The sequence below is a fragment of the Oratosquilla oratoria genome, chromosome 27, assembly GCF_046742065.1.
Source record: "Oratosquilla oratoria isolate Oo_2021 chromosome 27, ASM4674206v1, whole genome shotgun sequence".
In the NCBI taxonomy this organism is placed as follows: domain Eukaryota; kingdom Metazoa; phylum Arthropoda; class Malacostraca; order Stomatopoda; family Squillidae; genus Oratosquilla; species Oratosquilla oratoria.
The window spans coordinates 18,669,241-18,691,230 of NC_134803.1; the positions used below are offsets into that span (position 1 = coordinate 18,669,241).

Genomic DNA, 21,990 nt, shown 5'->3' on the forward strand with positions numbered 1-21,990 from the left:
TTTAATGGAATATACAGTGGTAACCAGGAGAAAAGTAGGAAGAGTTTTGGATGTACATGTTCTTAGGGGAGAGAATGTGGAATATCAGATTATTTTTTGGTGGTAGGTCAAGAGTGGATAGATAAAGAAAGGGGAAAAGGACAGAAGGTAGGGAGGTGCTTAGAGTAAACTGCTTAAATGAAAAAGAAAAGGAGTACAAGAAGAAGCTGAGAGATGAGTGGGAGGGAGTAAAGGATAGAGAAGAACTAGGAGTGGATGATGAATGAGGATGTTACAATGGGGAAGTCATAAGGTGTGCAAATATGGTGTGTGGAACAAGGAGGATAGGAGGAAATAGAAGGAAGAGTAGTGAATGGTGGGGTGATGGAGCAAAGAAGGTTGTAGAAGAGAAGAAACAAGCATTCAAAGATAAGATGAGAGACTCAGAAGAGGTCGAGAGAAAAGAGTAGTAAAGAAGACAAAGGAGGTAAAATGGAGAGCAGATGTGAAATGGGGAAAGAGTATGACAGAAAAATTTGAAAGTAATAAAAAAGATCTTTTGGAAGGAAATTAAGAGAAGGAGAGGAGGTGAATCAAGTAGAGAAGAAAAAGTAAAAGCTACAAATGGAGAGATGATAACAGAAGAGAAGGGTAAGAGAAAGATAAGCAGAATAGTTCCGTGTATTTACCTAGCTGTATTATACAGGAAAGGGAGCTATGCTCGTGGTGACCTGTCTTTGTATCTCACAACATCTAGTTTGTTCTCAAATTCTTGTATGGTGTTTGCACATACTAGTGTTTCATCCAATTTGTTCCAGACATCCACTACTCTGCGGAAAACTTTTTTTTTTTTTTTTTTTTTTTTTAGATCTCTTCTATAAGTGTCCTTTTGAGTTTCTTTTCATGTTCCCTTGTTTTTCATCTATCCCACTATAATAAGTCCTCTCTGTCAAGGACTTCCATGCCTTTCATGATTCTGTAAATGACCAATAGATCACCACTTTCTCTTCTTTGTTCCAGGGTTGGTAGTTCTAGTTTAGATCATCTTTGCTTGTATGTCAATTTTGAAAATGTTGGGGCCATCTTTGTCATTGCTTTTTGAATTCTTTCTAGTTTCCTTATATTCTTTTTTGTACTGGGTGCCCATAGTGTCGCAGCATACTCCAGTCTTGGTCTTATCAGTGTGACTAGTATTCCTTTACCATTATCATTGAAGTAACTAAACACCACCTTTACTGATCTTAATAAATTGTAGGTTTCTCCAACTATTTTGTTTATCTGCTTGTCTGGAGACATGACTTTGGTGATGATTACTCCTAGGTCCTTTTCAGAGCCAACTTTCTTTATTTCCTTTGCACCAATTTTATGCTGACCTGATATTCTTTTTTTACTTCTTTCGAAATGCCATTATACTACATTTTTTAATATTGAAGTTCACTTGCCACTTCTGTAGTTTCAGAGGGATTAGTTTATTGAGTGTAGTTGGGAAGGCTTATGGGAGGATTTTGACTGAGAGAATTAGGAAAGGAACAGAGGAAGTAGCTGGTGAGGAACAGTGAGGGTTTCGGACAGGTAGGGGTTGCATGGATCAGATTTCTGTGGTAAGGCAGATATATGAGAAAGCTTGAGGAACAGGTAAGGATTTATTTTTTTTTTTTGTCTTTATTGATTTGGAAAAGGCTTATGACAGGGTAGACAGGAGGGCACTGTTGAAGGTATTGCTGATATATGGGATAAGAGGAAAGCTGTTAACCCCTTCCATACGGTGCCGCACACGTAGGCGTCATGGACTTAGATCTTGGTGGCAGCAGCCAATGCCAGCCGTACGACGTGTCGTAATAATACTCGCATCATAAAATATAGTCACCGCTTATATCGATCGTTCTCTCTTCACCCGTGAATTTTGATAACCATAGAAAATGTGATTACAAAAGAATTAGAAAGAATATCATTATGGGGGGGGCGACTACAATAAATATAATTAAGACGCCGATATGGCAGCCTCGCGAATACACTCGCTCCCCATGAAGCCTACGTGTGCGGCACCGTATGGAAGGGGTTAAGAGCAGAAAAAGTTTTTACAAGAGTAGTAGAGCCTGTGTTAGAATTAGAAAAGGAGAGAATGAGTGGTTTGAGATAAAGGTGGGGCTTCATTAGGGATGTGTCATGTCCCCATAGCTGTTCAATTTATACATGGGTGGGGTGGTGCATGAGGTAAATGCAAGAATAATGGGCTGGGGATTGGAGATGGTTAAAGAAAATGGAGAAAATGGGAGATAAGCCAGTTGTTGTTTGTTGATGACACTGCACTTGTAGCAGGATCAGAGGAGGGATTAAGGAAGTTAGTGACGGAGCTTGGGAAGGTGTGCGAAAGAAGGAAGTTGAAGATAAATGGGGGTAAAAGTAAGGAAGATGAAGGAAATTAAGAAAGGAAGAGGGGGTGAATCAAGTAGAGAATAAAAAGTAAAAGGTGCAAATGAAGAGATAATAACAGAAGAGACGGCGGTAAGAGAAAGATGGGCAGAATAGTTTAGGGAGTTGCTAAATGTAAAGGAGGATAGGGAGGGAAAGACAGTTATAGTGGGAAGCGCTAAGAAAATGACAGTGATGAATGGGGGAAATGGAGAAAAAAAAAAAAATTAGGTGAAATCAGTTATTAAAATAATGAGAGCAAGTAAAATACTTGGATTAGATGGGTGTCATGTGGAGTGTCTACAAAAGGGAGGTACAGTGATGGTGGACTAGCTGGTAAGGTTGTTTAATGTTTGTCTAAAAGAGAGTTGAGTGCCGGAGGACTGGAGTAGTGCTTGTATAGTTCTGTTTTACAAGGGAAAAGGAAACAAGCATGAGTATAGTAGTTTCAGAGGGATAAGTTTGTTGAGTGTGGTTAAGAAGGCTTATGGGAGGGTTTTGACTGAGAGGATTAGGAGAGGAACAGTGACGGTTTAGGACAGGTAGGGGTTGCATGGATAAGATTTTTGTGGTAAGGCAGATATGTGAGAGAGCTTTAGGAAAAGGTAAGGATTTTTTTTTTTTTTTGGGGGGGGGGTCATGGATTTGGAAAAGGCTTATGACAGGGTAGACAGGAAGGCACTGTTGAAGGTATTACAGATATAAGGGATAGGAGAAAAGCTGTTGAGACCAGACAAAGTTTTTATGAAAGTAGTAGAGCCTGTGTTAGAATTAGAAATGGAGGGAGTGAGTGGTTTGAGATAAAGGTAGGACTTTACCAGGGATGTGTCATGTTGCCATGGCTGTTCAATTTATACATGGATGGGGTGGTGCAAGAGGTAAATGCAAGGGTAAGGGGTGGAGGATTGGAGATGGTTAAAAAAAATGGAGAAAATGGGAGATAGGCCAATTGTTGTTTGCAGATAACAGTCCACTTGTAGCAGGATTAGAGGAGGGATTAAGAAAGTTAGTGACAGAGTTTGGGAATGTGTGTGAAAGAAGTTAAGAATAATGTGGGTAAAAGTAAGGTGACAGGAGAGGATGGCAACAAACTGGAAACAAGTATTAAGGGAGAGGCTGGAGGAAGTGGATAGCTTTAGATAGCTTGTTCACAGAATACAGGGGTTACTTGGCTACAACAAAATAAATATAATCAGGAAGATGATTCCATCATCCTAGTATACCCCATTTGTAGATCATGATGCATACATATTGATTAGTAAAAAAAACTCAGGATAACAAAAATTTGTGCCCTTAGACTTTGAAGAACACAATCAACCTGAGGAGCATTAACTTCTTTAACACAGCAACATATTCTATAATTTTTTTCTCATTAAATACCAAACAGATCAATCAAGCAATTTGTTGCCCAGGTTCTCTTTTGCAGGAAACCCACAACTATCTGCTACAATCCACAATAAAACTCATATCATCATGTTGAAAAGTTAAAACACATGAATTGTATTTCTTACCTTCCATATATCTAAAAAGTCCTTTCCTACTAGATTTACTATCACAAATTCCTGTATAAACTGAAACACCCTATCTTGCCCTGATGACTCATTGAGAGCTGCTACTACTCCCTGAAATGCTCTGCTCACAGTTTCAGTAGATGGTGGGTATTCCTACATAAAGAGAAAAATAATTAAATAAATAATAATAGAATACTGTGCAAACAATAACAAGTTATCAAAAAGAATAATAATACATACATATATATACCCCTGACAAGGGAGGTAGCCATTTCACAGATATACAATTTCATCTAACACGGAGCTTCACCTGACAAAGAATTAAATCCTTAAGGCCAATTCCCAGTCCACATTGTTCAAGAACTATATCTGAAGTCAAATGATCACAAAGTGCCCTGAAAAACAAGTATACAATGAAAAATATAATTTTTTTTAGCAATTATGGAATTATGTAATCTAGCTTCAAGGGATATACAAGGATAAATCTTTTGGAAAAAAAGACCTACATACTAGTAATTACATATGATTTTTATATAAAAGCAATATATTCAACTTACATTATACCTTCTTCAGGAAAAAGTGGTAAAGCACTTCTGAGGTATTTTGGACAATATTCTTTAATAATAGCTAGACCAGTCTGAGCTATTTTTTTGTTGCTACTCAGTGAAATAGCAGGTTCTTCTACACCAATTGCTAATTGCTTCTGTCGCTCTTGATGTACATAGGAGTTATCTGTCAGAGCCATTCGAAGTGTCAAATCATCAAAATGTTCATTCAAGCGCTTCCCAAGGGCATAGACTTCCGCTTCGTAGTTCCTTGAAAGGAAAGAGCCTCAGCCTAAAATAACACATACTGATATATATGTCAAAATAATGAACATTTCTTCAGAGAGCTACTGCATTACAAACTCTAAAGTTCTAAAACATGTTGGTAACTAACACTGGTAAAAATTAACACTCAATTGAGAATATTCCATTAAATCAAGACACTTTTCAACCAAAGTTAAACCTTTCTATTAAAATAAAATCATCATGCATGAAGTTTTTGAGTTGGTGTTAGCATTAGTATTAATGTTAGTGGTGAAGGCAGCAGCCATGTAATGAACTGGTAAGAGTAAACTAGCTCTGACTGTCAGGCCTGACTTTGAAGGTGTGTCTTGCTGTATTTACCTAGTTGTATTATATGGGAAGGGAGTTATGCTCGTGTTGACCCGTCTTTGTATCTCTCAGCATCAAGTTTTTTCTTAAAATCTTGAATAGTTTTTCCACACACTGTTTCTTTGTCTAATTTGTTCCAAGTATATACTCTGTGTGGGAAGCTATTTTTTTTTCAGATCTCTTCTGTAATTATATTTCTTTAGTTTCTTTTCATGTCCTCTTGTTTTTCCATTGTCCCATTTCAGTAAATCATTCTTATCTGAGATTTCTATTACCTTCTATAGATAGTAGGTCTCCTCTTTCCCTTCTTTGTTCCAGAGTTGGTAATTCTAATTTGGAGTGTCTTTGTTCGTATGTCATTTTGGAAAGAATTGGTGCCAGTTTTGTTGTTGCTCTTTGTATTCTTTCTAATTTTTTTATATTCTTTTTGGTACTGGGTGTCCATAGTGTTGCTGTGTACTTGAGTTTTGGTCTTATTAGTGTAGTTAAAAAAAAAATTATCATTTCCTTGTCCAAATAGGCAAATGCCACTTTTATTGACCACAATAAATTGTAGGTTTCTCCAACTATTTTATTAATATGCTTATCCGGTGTCAAGTCTTTGCTGATCATCACTCCAAGGTCTTTTTCAGAGTTTACTTTTTGACCTCTTCTTCACCAATTTATAATCTCTTGATATTCTGTTTTTACTTTTTTTTTCCAAATTCCATTATACTACATTTCTTAATATTGAATTTCACTTCCCACTTTTGAGTCCATTTCCAGATCTTGTCCAAGTCTTGTTGCAATGAGTTGTAATCCTCCTCAGTTTTTACTTTCTTTAGTATTTTTGCATCGTCTGCAAATAAATTCATATAACACTATTCCTTCATCCATGTCATGTATAAGGCAAACATGATCTGGGTCAGTACTGATCCCTGTGGGACACTACTTTTCATTTTTTCCCAATTTGAGAATTTATCTCTAATTACTACTCTCATTTTTCTCTACTTTTCATTTTTTCCCAATTTGAGAATTTATCTCTAATTACTACTCTCATTTTTCTCCCAGTCAGGAAGTCTTTCATCCATTCCAATAATTTACCTCTGATGCCACCTATTGACTCCATCTTCCTTATTAGTTTATTGTGTGGAACCTTTTCAAATGCCTTTTGTAGGTCCAGAAAGGCAGTCTGCCCAACCATCTCTCTCTTGTATTATGTCTATTAATCTTGAGTAGAAGCAGATCAAGTTTGTTGTACATGATCTTCCTTGTCTGAATCCAAATTGATTTGGATTCAGTATAGTTTTTTCTTCCAAATGTTTAACCCATCTATTTTTGACGACCTTTTCGCAAATTTTTGCTACTGTGCTTGTCAGGGAGACTGGTCTGTAATTTGATGGGTCTTCCTTGTTTCCTCCCTTATAAATTGGTACAATGTTTGCATTCTTCCAGTCCTGTGGCACTTTTCCTTCTTTAAGTGAGAATTTAATTATATTGTATATTTCATCTGTTAATTCTTCCATGCATTCTTTCAGTATCCAATTTGCAATTCCATCTAGACCATATGATTTTCTGATGTCAAGGGTTTTGATTTGGTCACTAATTTCCTTCTGTGTTACAATTATTTCTTTCATTGAGGGGACATCTCTCTCACCTATTACCTCACAGTTAGGTGAGTTTTCTATTGTGAATACTGATTTGAAGTGGTTGTTCATAATTTCAGCCATTTCCAGTTCTTCTGTATATTCATATTTATCTTGGCACAGCTTTTCTATTTCTTGTTTGTTCTTCAGTTTGCCATTTACATATCTGTAAAATAGTATGGGTTCTTCCTTGAATTTTTCTATTTTTTTGTTTGTTTTTTTTTCAGTCTCTTTTCATCTCTGCATATTTTTAAATAATCATTTCTTAGTTTGATGTACATCAGCCATTTGCTTGTTTTATTGTCTCTTTTCCATTTCTTCCAAGCTTTGTCTTTATCCTTAGCCTCACTACACCTTTTGTTGTACTAGCTTTTTATATATGTTCTTTCCATTTTTTCTTGTGGTACATATTTATTCACTCCCTCATTATAAATTTCTTTTAGTATATTCAATTTTTCTTTCATCCCTGTTTCTTCACTTAGGAATTTTTCCCAGTTCATGTTGCGAAAGAATTTTTTGTTTCTCAAAATTTGTTTTGTACACTAGTCTTCCTATTCTGTTTATCATTTCTGCTTTGATCCATTTGCTCTTTCAACTCAAATTCTATTAGTACATGTTTTGTAATTAATTTTATAAACAATTTCAGGCTCTGTTGTAAGTATTAAATCCAGCCTTGATGGTTCTTCAATACATCTGTATCTGCTATTTTCCTTTATCCACTGAGTCGTTGTGTATTCGATGGTCATGTCAAGCAGGACGTTGCCCCCAGAGTTCCTCTCCGCTCTTCACTGTCATTTCCTCCCAACACATATCTTTTGAATTAAAGTCACTCATAATTACTGTATTTCCTCTGTCCTTTAGTATATTAGTTAATTCACATCCACAGCAAGGCCGCTTCATTTAATCGGCAACCCCCCCTCTCCGTCCCCCCTTGCATATAAGGAGAGGACGGGGAGAAATCCCTTCGGGCTGCGTCAAAATTTACTCACACATACTACCCCCCCCCCCGCCCATTCCTCCTCATGCAATCACAACATCATCCATATACAACCATTCTCCACTCAACTCTGTCTTCCGTCCTCTCCCTTCCTTCCTCAACAGACATTCCCCTCTTCCCCAAAGCCCCCTTTACCCCATCCATCCACCTCATCCTAGGATGTCCCCTCATGTTCACTCCCTCCACATCTGCCTTCCATACCTCTTTTACTAGTCTTTCTTCACTCATTCTTTCCATGTGTCCAAACCATCCTAATATTCTTTCATCAACCCTATCTCCCAAATCCTTTTTCACCCCTGTTCTCCTCCTCACCTCCTCATTTCTCACTCTATCTAGCCTAGTAACCCCCACCATACTTCTCAGACACCTCATCTCAAACACATTCAAACTCCTTCTCTCTTCTTCTCTTATGTTCCACGTTTCTGCCCCATACAGTGCTGTTGGCACAATCACTCCTTCATACAGTCTCCTCTTCGCATCCATTCCCAAATGTCTATTCCTCATTACACTCTTTAATCCACCAAGGCATTTACTCACTTCTCTCAATCTACATTCTACCTCCACCTTCACTCCACCTTTTCCTGCTACACTTGCACCCAAGTATCTAAAACTATCCACTTCCTCCAGTCGCTCTCCCTTAATGTTCACTTCCAGTCTACTGCCACTTTCACCCCTTGTACATCTCATCACCTTACTTTTACCCACATTTATCTTTAGCTTTCTTCTATCACATACTCTCCCAAACTCTGCCACCAGCTTCCTCAATCCCTCCTCTGACCCTGCCACAAGCGCAGTGTCGTCCGCAAACAACAGCTGGCTCACCTCCCACTTTTCTCCATACATACATACATATACCAAGGCTTTTTCCCCCTTCCAAGGGAGGTAGCCAAAAAGGGAAAGGCATAAAAACACTCCCACCCATTTCATCCCTAAATACACTCCACACCCCTCCCACCCTTCCTCTCATCTGAGCACCTCCTGGATGACGGGTCATCCCTGCACCCTGCCCACCGCCCTGGGTCAGAAGCAGTGTCGCAAGACACAGTACATTCACAGCGAGGCCGCTTCATTTAATCGGCGACCCCCCCTCTCCGTCCCCCTTTGCATATAAGGCGAGGACGGGGAGAAATCCCTTCGGGCTGCGTCAAAATTTACTCACACATACTACCCCACCCCCCACTTCCCCGCCCATTCCTCCTCATGCAGTCACAACATCATCCATATACAACCATTCTCCACTCACCTCTGTCTTCCGTCCTCTCCCTTCCTTCCTCAACAGACATTCCCCTCTTCCCCAAAGCCCCCTTTACCCCATCCATCCACCTCATCCTAGGATGTCCCCTCATGTTCACTCCCTCCACATCTGCCTTCCATACCTCTTTTACTAGTCTTTCTTCACTCATTCTTTCCATGTGTCCAAACCATCCTAATATTCTTTCATCAACCCTATCTCCCAAATCCTTTTTCACCCCTGTTCTCCTCCTCACCTCCTCATTTCTCACTCTATCCAGCCTAGTATCCCCCATCATACTTCTCAGACACCTCATCTCAAACACATTCAAACTCCTTCTTTCTTCTTCTCTTATGTTCCACGTTTCTGCCCCATACAGTGCTGTTGGCACAATCACTCCTTCATACAGTCTCCTCTTAGCATCCATTCCCAAATGTCTATTCCTCATTACACTCTTTAATCCACCAAGGCATTTACTCGCTTCTCTCAATCTACATTCTACCTCCACCTTCACTCCACCTTTTCCTGCTACACTTGCACCCAAGTATCTAAAACTATCCACTTCCTCCAGTCGCTCTCCCTTAATGTTCACTTCCAGTCTACTGCCACTTTCACCCCTTGTACATCTCACCACCTTACTTTTACCCACATTTATCTTTAGCTTTCTTCTATCACATACTCTCCCAAACTCTGCCACCAGCTTCCTCAGTCCCTCCTCTGACCCTGCCACAAGCGCAGTGTCGTCCGCAAACAACAGCTGGCTCACCTCCCACTTTTCTCCATTTTCTTTAACCATCTCCAATCCCTGACCCACTACCCTAGCATTCACCTCTCGCACCACCCCATCCATGTATAAGTTGAACAGCCAGGGCGACATAATGCATCCTTGACGAAGTCCCACCTTTACTTCAAACCACTCACTCTCTCCATTTCTAATCCTGACACAAGCTCTACTACTCTCATAAAAACTCTTGACAGCTCCCAAAAGCTTTCCTCCTATCCCATAAATCTGCATAACCTCCCACAGTGCCTTTCTGTCTACCCTATCATAAGCCTTTTCCAGATCCATAAAAGCCCAAAAAATATCCTTCCCCTTTCCTATAGCTTTCTCACATATCTGTCTTACCACAAAGATCTGATCTACACAACCTCTACCTGTCCTAAATCCACACTGTTCCTCACCAATTACTCCTTCTGTTCCTCTCCTAATCCTCTCAATTAAGATCCTCCCATAAGCCTTCCCTACTACACTTAACAGGCTAATCCCTCTGAAACTACTACATTCACACTTGTCCCCTTTGCCCTTGTAAAGAGGAACTATACAGGCACTTCTCCAGTCCTCCGGTACTCTACCCTCTCTCCAGCAAACATTAAATAACCTCACCAACCAGTCCACCATCACTGAACCTCCCTTTTTCAGACATTCTGCATGGCATCCATCCAGACCAGGTGCCTTACCTGCTTTCATCATCTTAACAACTGCCTTCACCTCATCCTTCCTTATTTCTCCTCCATTCTCCTCACTCATCACTCTCATTTTCTTCGCATTTCCCACTGCAGCTATCTTTCCTTCCCTATCCTCCTTCACATTTAGCAACTCCCTAAAATATTCTGCCCATCTTCCCCTTACTGCCATCTCTTCCATTATCATCTCTCCATCTGTACCTTTTACCTTTTCTTCCCTACTTGATTCGCCTCCTCTTCCTCTCTTAATTTCTTTCCAAAACATCTTTTTATTACTTTCAAAATTTTCTGTCATACTCCTACCCCATTTCACATCTGCTCTCCTCTTTGCCTCCTTTACCTTTTGCTTTACTTCTCTTTTCTTTTCTTTGTACGTCTCATATGACTCCCCCGTCCTCTTTTGTAACCAATCTGTGAATGCTCGCTTCTTCTCTTCTACAACCTTCTTTGTTTCCTCATCCCACCATTCACTACTTCTGCTTCTGACCCAGGGCGGTGGGCAGGGTGCAGGGATGACCCGTCATCCAGGAGGTGCTCAGATGAGAGGAAGGGTGGGAGGGGTGTGGAGTGTATTTAGGGATGAAATGGGTGGGAGTGTTTTTATGCCTTTCCCTTTTTGGCTACCTCCCTTGGAAGGGGGAAAAAGCCTTGGTATATGTATGTATGTATGCATATTTTGTATCTTCTAATATTTCGAAATTATCACTTTTTGTCCAGGACTGTATTTTGGGGGGCACATACACCACTACAAATTTTCTATTCTTCATATGTTTGCTTTTAACTAGAAGAGAAATGGACAATAAAATGCAACAGAAAATATGACACACATATTCACCATTCTATGAATCCTGATCTCCTGGTACCAATCTCAATACCATTTCTTTTCATCTTATTTTCAATTTTTTTTAATGCACGATGAGTAGGAGCCACCCATCGTGCCCTGTGTCCATGAAGTAATTCTGTAACAATAAACATTAGAAATTAAATCTAGATGACAGTCTTTTCTTTCAGTTTCTATCATGAGTAATGAAAAAATTACATGCAAAATACATACACAATACACAATTCAAAGAGCAACAACAAAATTGGCACCAACTCTCTCTAAATTGACTTATGAACAAAAATTGTCCAAACTGGAACTACCAACCCTGGAACAAGAAGGAGAAATGGGAGACCTACTGACCATTTACAGAATTATGAAAGGGATGGGAGTCCTCGACAGAGATGATTTATTAAAGTGGGATAAGAGAAAAACAAGAGGACATGAAAAGAAACTCAAAAAGGATAGTTATAGAAGAGATCTGGAAAAGAATAGTTTCCCATAAAGAGTGGTGGATATTTGGAACAAACTGGATGAGGCAATAGTGTGTGCAAAAACTATACATGAATTTAAGAACAAACTTGATGCTGAAAGATACAAAGACAGGTCACTACGAGCACAGCTCCCTTCCCATATAATACAATTAGGTAAATACAAATAGGCAAAATACACTATGGTCACCCGGTACAAAAAAGATAAAGAAAATTAAAAGGAGGAAATTTAGTAATCATGAGTGATTTTCTCTCTAAACATGTTGGGAGAAAATGACAGTGAAGGGTGGAGAGGACCTTTGGGGAAACATACTACTAGACATGACCATTGAATACACAATGGCTCAATGGGTAAAAGAGAATACCAGATATAGAAATAATGAAGAACTGTCAAGACTAGATTTAATATTTACATCAGATCTTGAAACTGTGGATAAAATGGAATACAAGACACCAATTGTGAAGAATAACCATACTACTTAAGCTCAAACTAAAAGAGGAAATATATTTGGGGAGAAACGAGAAACACAGAAAAGGAAGACAGATGTATAACAAAACATATTTTGGGAAACTTAGAAAATTCTTTCAAAAAGCGAGTTGGGAAAACTTCTTTAATGAAGAAACACGAGTGGAAGAGAAATGGACGATATTAACAGAAATCTATAATGGAGTGGATAAATACATACTAAAACAAAAACAGGAAAAGGTGTACATTAAGTGATGGAATAATAAAAAATGTAGTGAGGCAAATGATAAAAGAGACAAAGCTTGGAAAAAAAAATTTAAAAGGGGCAAATATATATCAAACTAAGAAATGAATATGTAAAAATATGCAGGGAAGAAAAAGAAACTATGAAAAAGACATAATAGACAAATGTAAGGATCAACCTAAATTATTCTATAGATATGTAAATGGTAAACTAAAAAATAAACAGTAAATAGTACTACATCAAAGGAACATACAGTAGAATATACAGATGATACAGAAATGGTTGAAATTATGAACAATCATTTCAAATATGTATTCACAAAAGAAAACATACACAATTAAGGAAGGTGAGAAAGACCCCCCCCCCCATGAGAGAAATAATTGTGACACAGAAAGAAATAGAGGACCAAATAATGAAACTTGATGTCAGAAAATCACACGGCCTAGATGGAATTGCAAACTGAATACTAAAAGAATGTATAGATGAACTGATAGACTGCTTATTCAAAGAAGAAAAGGTACTGCAAGACTGGAAAAATGCCAATATATAAAATGGGAAGCAAGTAAGACCCAACAAACTATAGACTGGTCTTCACCGTCAGACGATTTCTTTCTCCCCACCATCTCTCCACCATGAAGAGACTACAAAGAGGCCTCTCAGCCAAGCTTGGGACCACGAGAGCAGACCTAAGCCCATATATCTCCCAGCACATTCTAAACAAGCTCAAAGTCGCGCCAAGTACAGGGTCAAAGGTCATCGCCAAACTGTCGTCACACCGGACCCTTCGTTTGGCAACCTCCAAGAGTGCCACCCTTCTGCATGTTTCTTACTGGGTACTCCCTCATAGGGAACACCCATTTTTAACATATTTTCTCGCCATGTATAATTTTAGCTAGGAAGATCTGGCACCTCCAGAGTTGTCTTCGGGGCAGCCAGCTACAAATTGTATTGGAATAGGATCAGTGAATAAACCGGAAAAACCCATCTGTGTTTCACCAAACCACTCCAACAAAAGTGGTGGCAGCGGTGGGATTGCAATGCAAGACTAACTCTACAGCCGTGGACATCGAAGCGGCAGTGCAACACTAATCAATTCGACAATCAACTAGCGAAACCATGCCAAGCACCAACGTTCTAGCCCATCGCAAAACAACCCACGCCACACCAAAGAAAGCCCTCAAGAGACCTACGTCGCCAACCATGCCACACCGAAGAAAGCCCTCAAGAGACCTATGTCGCCAACCATGCCACACCGAAGAAAGCCCTCAAGAGACCTATGTCGCCAACCATGCCACACCGAAGAAAGCCCTTATGAGACCTCCGTCACCAACCACACCACACCGAAGAAAACATTCAACATCACTGCATCAACCAGCTACGCTGCCACAATCGCGGCACAAAGCCCTAGTACTACGCTGATCCCTCTCAGCTGCTTCTCTATCACACCAACATACAGGCGTATTCTACGTTGCCAATGACGCCCTCAAACATATGAATCTCCACCAGAGAACAGCAACCAGCTGCATCATGACCGACGAGACACCCTTTGCCACAACAACCAGCTGCACAGCATCCAGACGCATCCTTCAGCTCCGAGACAAATCTCCCAGCTGCATCATGAGCAACAAGATGTACAAGCCTCCTACACGCTCCCCTTTTTATTTGTGTTGTGAACATACACAGGCATACCTGTATTGTATAATGTGCTCTCTTCTTCATACATTCAAAAACCAACAGAAACACTAACCTTTCCCTAAAAATTGCAGCAGTGGCCTTAACCGCAACTTCGCCCCACGAACCCCCCTTCACTGTGACCCTCCACACATCAACCTGATGCCCTTAACTGCAAGCCAACGACAGCACCCATCTCACGACAGAGAGCACGACCCTCCATCACCCTTCCTTCCATACATCAACCTGGGTAAGTAGATATTTTTCCATTTATTTAGCCACCTAGTAGCAACAAGGTCTCTTAATTTTTTTTTTTTTTTTTTTTTTTTTTTTTTTTAATGAATAGTACTGGACATCACTCTGAAGCAACAGACAGACCCATCACACAAAGCCACTCTGCACAAATATCTGAGACACAGGACATGGCCACTCAGCAGGCTAGCACCTCGTCACAAGGGACAAACAACATGACCACCCAAAATTTGATTACAATGATAAAGGACGAGATGACCTTGCTCCTTTTCGATGGTAGGAACATCCCTGTACACAACTTCCTCACGGAGGTTGAAGCAGAAATAGCACATAGAGTTGCCACGGATGACAAGACAAAAATATCTATTTTAACATCTAGGATAGACAAACATGACACCTTGGCTGGGGATATCATTCATTCTGACATCTTCTTGGAAATCGACGAATACGCGGATTTCTTCAATGAATTTAAAAAAGCTTTTGATAGTTTTGAGCCACTTGGCACTTTATCACCTGTTTATTCCCTGACCAAGACTTTAAATCACAGACCATACACCACTAAGGACAGAGCAGTGAAAATAGCATCAACATTTAAAACTGAATTAAGAGAAAGTCTTAAACAGTCAAAGTGGGTTGTAAATGAAAAGATTGCACTGGAACATGTATTATCTATGATGACGTATCTCCGATTCCTTTCTCAATTGCACCCAGAAACATTACAAAGAGCTAGCACACTTGCTTTCACACCAGATGAAAAGTTAGCCAGATTCGCTAGGAAACTACATGACTGACAAGGCGATCGCTCAAATACAGAGCCAGTCCATATCTATCACACCGAGCCACACTGTAGCACAGGTCACACAGGCATCTCCACATAACATGAGATCGAGAAATACATCTCGCACTCGTTATCATTCACGCCACAGATCCCCCTCGGGAACACGTAAGTTTTGCAACTACTGCCAAAAACCAGGCCACACGGAAAGCATGTGCTACCACAAGTTCCCAACACAACCAAACCAACACTGCAACTATCACGGGACTAGCTTTCACTCTTCAGACAAATGTCATGTATTGCGCTCACAGGCACAGCACAACCGAGGATCAATTTTCCCTGCAAGGTATTTACGCAACCCATCTCCTACATATTCACGTCACACATCTCTTGCAAGACATGCACGTAACTCCTCCCCCTCAGGCCAGTCACTTGATCCCTCTCCCACATGACTCTGTGCTAAGAAACCTCAGAGCCATTCAAGGGCAGTGAACCCTTACACTGACATACAGACATCAATGTTGCCAGTGCACACACTGGACATCCCAGACTCATCTCCCCATACATTAACCTTCAACACTACATCTGGAAACACCAAACTGGAAGTATTTCTCGACACGGGCTCACCAGTGAACATTATGTCAGTGAACAGTTTTCACAAATTCCGCACCCAAACAAAGCGAGTAGCCATTTTGGAACCCCCAGACATAAACTTGTGCAATGTGGATGGGATCCCCTTCCCCATCATTGGAAAATTCTCTCTTGACATTAGCTTCAAAGACGAGTGCCCATCCATCTCAGTTTCCACTTATGTAGCTGATGTTCATTTCCCTGATGATATCCTCATAGGTTTAACATTGATGAAGCAACATAATATCATTATTTACCCTGCTCAAAATGGAATCATTTATGCAAATCACTTCCTCCCTGCAATGCCATTAGCAAATTCTCCTAAAGTCAACCACCTCAATGTGACCAAGCAGGCAAAACCTGATTTAACATCAAGTAATTCTAGCAAAATTGTTCAAACAAACTCTGCTTCATCACATGAGGATGCACCAGCTCTTGATGGCACTGACGAACATACACATGCACATGACTCTAACCCTTCCACTTCACTACCAGCTGTAGGAAGACATTCCAAGCATAACAGGAGTGCAAAATCTTCTCGTAGGTCAAAACCTGCAAAACGAAAGACAAAACAACAAGAAAATAACGTTGATTGTTCACCGGCAGAAGACCACTCTTGGAGGAATTCAACACACAATCTGCTCCAGTCTCTCAAGTGTTATCTACTCTCCAACACACTTATGCAGTGCTTATCAACCCAAAGATGCTGTTCCCTCATGAGTGCATAAATGACATTTCCCTGATTTCAGCCATCAGCCCTACATCCAAGAAAAGTCATATTTGCATCTTAATTGCCAATGACACTAACAGCCCCCTCCATCTCACAGTTGGTACAAACATTTGCGATTTCCAAGTCTATCCTTAATGTATTAAAGTCATGGATGACAAGCTCCCAACTTCTCAAGTTTGTGCCACAGTTTCCTATGTGCAAGCAGCACAAGAACCCATTGATGCATCTCAGCTTAACCCTATTGATTTCCCTGATGTACAAGCAGACTTGCTTGCACTTTGCAACAAGTTCAGACAGACCATTGCAACAGAAGATGAACCCCATGGAGCCACTAATCTTATTCAGCTTCATATACCCCTTCGTGAGAACTGAAAACCATGTTACATTCCCACATACAGATTACCACACTGTAAATGCATGATTGTAGATACCCTTATTCAAGACATGATTGCGCAAGATGTCATCGAACCCTCCATTAGCGAATGGAATTTTCCACTCTTTATAGTGCCAAAACAAGACAGGTCCTTCCAACCTGTAGTAGATTTCAGAGAACTAAATAAACTCTCACCATACCAAACCGACACCCGATTCCACTTCTTCATGAGCTCCTCCACTCTGTTGGCGAAAATAACGTAGTTTTCATGACCTTGGACCTTATGTCGGGATATTTCCAGATCCCCCTTGCCCCAGAGTCTAGGCCTCTGACAGCTTTTAGCACACCCACAGGACACTATCAATTCAAACGACTCGCCATGGGTCTCATACCAGCTCCCTCAGTGTTCACATGTCTCATGCACAAAGTACTTGCAGGTCTTATTGGTCATTCTGTGTTCATGTACCTTGATGATGTTATCATAGCTTCCAAATCAATTGACGAACATTTACATACTCTACACACTGTTTTTTCGCAACTAGAACAGGCAGGTCTCAAACTGAAGCTTAAGAAGTATATTTTCTTTCAGAAAGAAATACACTTCCTAGGGCATGTCCTTAATTCAAAAGGAATCTTAACTTCGCAGGACAAGGTTAAGGCAGTCATAGATTTTCCACGCCCTACTTCTGTAGAACACATATGTTCATTCCTTGGTCTGTCAGGTTTTTACAGACCATTCAAGATTATGCTAGTATAGCAGCACCTTTGACGTCACTACTTAAGATGGACACCCCCTTCAATTGGACACCTGACCAAGAGAAAGCCTTTAATGACTTAAAAAAGACTTAACCACGGCACCTGTTCTTGCCTTCCCAAACCACAAGCTTCCCTTTATAATTTACACAGATGCGTCATACACTGGATTAGGCGCTGTTCTCATGACACAAAAATCAGACCAATTGCCTGTGCAAACCGCACACTCAGCAAGCACTACCGTAATTACTCAGTCACTGAGATAGAAGCCTTAGCAGTGATATACGCACTCAAACATTTCAAAGACATCATCCTCAGTTACGAGATACACATATACACAGACCATCAACCAATCTTACACCTGTTCAAAGGGAAAAAAAATTCCGGGAAACTTGCCCGCTGGTTCCTCACCATACAGGAATTCATGCCTACTTTCCATTTCATCTAGGGAAGAGCTAATGTAGTCACAGATGCCCTTAGTCGCCATATTGCGACCATTATTCAAGACCCAATTTCAGTAAATATTACCCAAGCACGCACAGCCACAGCACAGAGATCAGATCCTCTTAGGAAATGTGTCATATATTTCCTCGAATTTGCAGACACATTTGACAAAGACAACTTTCCTCCAGATATTGACAATTACACACTAGTGGATGACATTCTTTATCATAAAACAACACTAACGAACAAGCAGGAACCCAACCGATCGGTCCTCCAACTGGCAGTCCCTACAGATCTCATTCCAGAAGTTTTAAAACTTGTACATGATTCACCTATTGCTGCACCTCCTGGCAAGGAGAAATGCGTAACTCAGGCTAGATTACACCGTTTCTGGTTAACAATGAGAAAGGATATACATGTGTACATCGACGCTTGTCATTCTTGTGCAAGTCACAAAGGTCACTTTAGCAGTCATGTTTCAATTCTAACTTACCCTACACCTTCAAAACCATTCAACACAGTAGCTATTGATCTTCTTAAGTTACACACTTACACATACTGGAAACAGGTACCTCTTGTCTATGTTGACCATTTCTCTAGATTCTGTTTTCTCGCCCCCCTACCAGACAAGACAGCACAACACGTAGCAAAGACAACTATTGACAAACTCATATGCCCATTTACGACACCCATGGCTCTAATTTCTGACAACGGAAGCGAGTTCAACAATGAGATTCTTACACATATTTGCGATTATTTTCAAATCAAGAAATGTAACACTACAGCTTACCAACCTAGATCAAATGGCCTAGTTGAATGCCAGAATAGATTCTCAATGTTATCAGACATCTTGTTTCTGATCTTCAACCTTCCTGGGATGAACATGTCCCCATGATTCAAGTGTGTTTGAATTCTGCGGTAAATAAATCAATATTGGAGTCACCACATTTTGTTCTTTTTTGTTCAAACAGTATGATCTTCTCCTTTCAGATTTGCTGCCCATCTATAACTTCAATGATTTTGTAAAGGTTAAAGTAGCTAATTTCAATCACCTTTTCAAAAGAATACATAATTCCCTCCATCTAATGAAGGACGAAATGGTCCGTTTGCACAACAAATCAGCCAGAACTGATACCTTTGATATTGGAGACATTGTTTATACCCTTAACCACACACCTACCTCAAAGCTCTCACCTAATTTCTCTGGACCCTATCGCATCATTAGTCATGAATCTAACAATAAGGTCAAGACACTTAGTTTGCCAAATCTGACAGAGACCCTGTTGCATAAAGATCACATCAAAAAGGTTCCCCGTGGCTTAGACATAGAAACTGTTGTTTCTCAAGCTCCCCCTACTCAGGACATAGAGAACATCCAATCCTCTTCGCAAATTTCACCTTTGCCACTTCCCCAATATAGTCTTTGTAACAGAGCCACACCTTCATAAATGTATATTACACCCACTCCTCGTTTAACGACCTACTCGGTTAACGACAACTCGGAGTAACGACGGGCTTTATGACAGACCAATATTTGTTTAACGTAAATCTCCCGAAGTTACGACGTCGTGTACGATAATTAAGTTGGCTGAGGCAAATTTGTATGTTATAAATGAACTTGTACGGTGGATATTAGCTGTGAGGTAAAGTGTTCTGAAGCTTAGGTCTACATTACCATCCTGCAAGCTGGAAAAACTACCTGGGGTACAGTATATACCGGTAGTGGTAAATTTTTAGTTTCGACCAAGGGCGCAATATAGCAATAGAAAATTAATTATTAAGTTTGTAAATTATAATGTATCAACGTAATATGCAATTTTGTGAGCGGAAATAAAAAAAAAGGTGCTAAAACAAATTTCATAAGTAACGAAGTAATGTCGGACGAATGGTACACCATGTTTGTTATCTGTGTTTGATAAATCATTACCTGCAAATTAAATGTCATCCGGCTCGTCCTCGTTGTCGTCGTCGTGAGAGACGTTGGCAGACGACAAGATGGCGTCCCGATCCTATGCTACCGACTTCGTTCATTAGCATATTTTCTTGTAGCATGGTATTTTTTACTTTCATTTCCGCCCACAAAATTGCATATTACGTTGATCCATTTTAATTTACAAAATTAATCATTAATTTTCTATTGCTATATTGCGCCCATGGTCGAAACTAAAAAAAATACCCCGGTATTCAATATAGAATGTCAGCATACACGGATTTGGTCATATATGGTAATTTCGGGAACCTAACCACCATAAATAAACAGTAAATAAAGCTTTAATGTACTGTATAAAAGAGGGAAATACACGAAAATAAAGATACATGTATTGCTGGACATTGTACATACAGTACATGTACGTATATGTATACACTTTCGCTTAACGACCAATTCGGTTAACGACGGCGCGCTGGTCCCAATTGTCGTCGTTAAACGAGGAGTGGTTGTATTGCCTAGGTGAACAGAATGAATATCTCCTTTCCGCAAATCCATACAATTAAGTTTCCTCACGTTATTCATATGTTTTATTCTTGTATATTTCCTTTAAGGCACCCATTTGCCAAACTTATATGTATATAACCTTCATGCCAAGGCCTTGAAGAAGGACCCTGTTTTGTGTTTTTCTTTTCTTTTCTTTATTTCTCTAAGTGTACAGTCCCTGGGACGGTGACAATAGCGTGGCTGAGCCAATGTGAGGCAGTGGATGATTCCTTTCACTGTCGGACGATTTCTTTCTCCCCACCATCTCTCCATGAAGAGGCCTCTCAGCCAAGCTCGGGACCACGAGAGCAGACCTAAGCCCATATATCTCCCAGCACATTCTAAACAAGCTCGAAGTCGCGCCAAGTACAGGGTCAAAGGTCATCGCCAAACTGTCGTCACACCGGACCCTTCGTATTGGCAACCTCCAAGAGTGCCACCCTTCTGCATGTTTCTTATTGGGTACTCCCTTGTAGGGAACGCCCATTTTTACGTATTTTCTCGCCATGTATAATTTTAGCTAGGAAGATCTGGCACCTCCAGAGTTGTCTTCGGGGCAGCCAGCTACAAATTGTATTAGAATAGGATCAGTGAATAAACTGGAAAAACCCATCTGTGTTTCACCAAACAACTCCAACATCCCTTACAAGTACAATAGCTGAAATTTGTGAGAAAGTAATCAAAAGTAGATGGATTAATCATCTGGAGAACAATATACTAAATCCGAGACAATTCAATTTTTGAAAGGGAAAATCATGTGTCACAAATATGTTTCTATTCAAGGTTAAAAGATATAATACAAGAAAGGGACGGATGGGCAGACTGTACTTTCATGGACCTACTAAAGGAGTTTGATAAAGTAAAAAAAAAAAAAAAAAAAAAAAAAAAAAGGAAGTATACGCAGAAAACTATTGAAATGGATGGAAGATTTCTTGCATGGGAGAAAAATGAGAGTGGTGCTCAGAGATAAAATCTCTACTTGGGAAGAAATGATAAGTGGAGTCCCACAGGGTTCAGTATTAGCTTTGATAATGCTTGCTATATATGTAAATGACATGGATGAAGGTGTAGAATATTACATGAACTTCTTTGCAGATGATGCAAAAATACTAAAGAGAGTAAGGAAAAAGATTGTGAATCACTACAGAGAGACCTTGACAAGGTCTGGGAATGGAGTTGGAAGTGGGAAGTTAACTTCAATATTAAGAAATGTAGTATAATGGAATTTAGAAAAAGTAAAAAAAGAATATCAGGTCAATATAAAAAGGAAGTAAAGAAAGTTGGTTCCAAAAAGGACCTAGGAGTAATCATCACCAAAGACATATCCCCAGACAAGCACATAAAGAAAAAGAATCGAAGAAACCTACAATTTACTACGATCAATAAAGGTGGCTTTTAATTACTTGTATGAGGCAATGGTAAAGAAAATACTTGTCACACTGAAGATTAAGATTGGAGTGCGCTGTGACACTATGGACACCCAGTACAAAAA

General features: G+C 39.9%; 2 protein-coding genes across 10 annotated transcripts in view; one reads left to right on the forward strand and one right to left on the reverse strand.

The window, feature by feature from the left end:
- The window catches only part of rswl (tRNA methyltransferase roswell), a 185,908-nt gene extending 164,813 nt beyond the window's left edge, over window positions 1-21,095 (forward strand). Inside the window, exons 4-5 of one of the 3 annotated variants that reach the window (XR_012967676.1) lie at window positions 14,164-14,318; window positions 20,667-21,095. Coding sequence is in view for 2 of the 3 variants with exons in the window: in XM_076210299.1 (XP_076066414.1) it covers window positions 14,164-14,318; window positions 20,667-20,713 (202 nt within the window). In the remaining variant the exon portion in view is untranslated. Of the gene's footprint in view, window positions 1-14,163; window positions 14,393-20,666 lie in introns of those variants that run through there. The other 2 variants (XM_076210299.1, XM_076210306.1) reach the window with 2 other exon arrangements.
- Window positions 1-21,990, reverse strand: part of mRpL44 (mitochondrial ribosomal protein L44) — a 128,272-nt gene that overhangs the window by 78,616 nt on the left and 27,666 nt on the right. For 6 of the 7 annotated variants that reach the window (XM_076210313.1, XM_076210311.1, XM_076210308.1 and 3 more), the window contains 4 exons: window positions 11,212-11,335; window positions 4,460-4,717; window positions 4,213-4,297; window positions 3,903-4,055 (listed from right to left, as the gene is read on the reverse strand). In XM_076210313.1, coding sequence (XP_076066428.1) covers window positions 3,903-4,055; window positions 4,213-4,297; window positions 4,460-4,717; window positions 11,212-11,335 — 620 coding nt within the window. Of the gene's footprint in view, window positions 1-3,902; window positions 4,056-4,212; window positions 4,298-4,459; window positions 4,718-11,211; window positions 11,336-18,819; window positions 18,939-21,990 lie in introns of all 7 variants that reach the window. The other variant, XM_076210309.1, reaches the window with a different exon arrangement.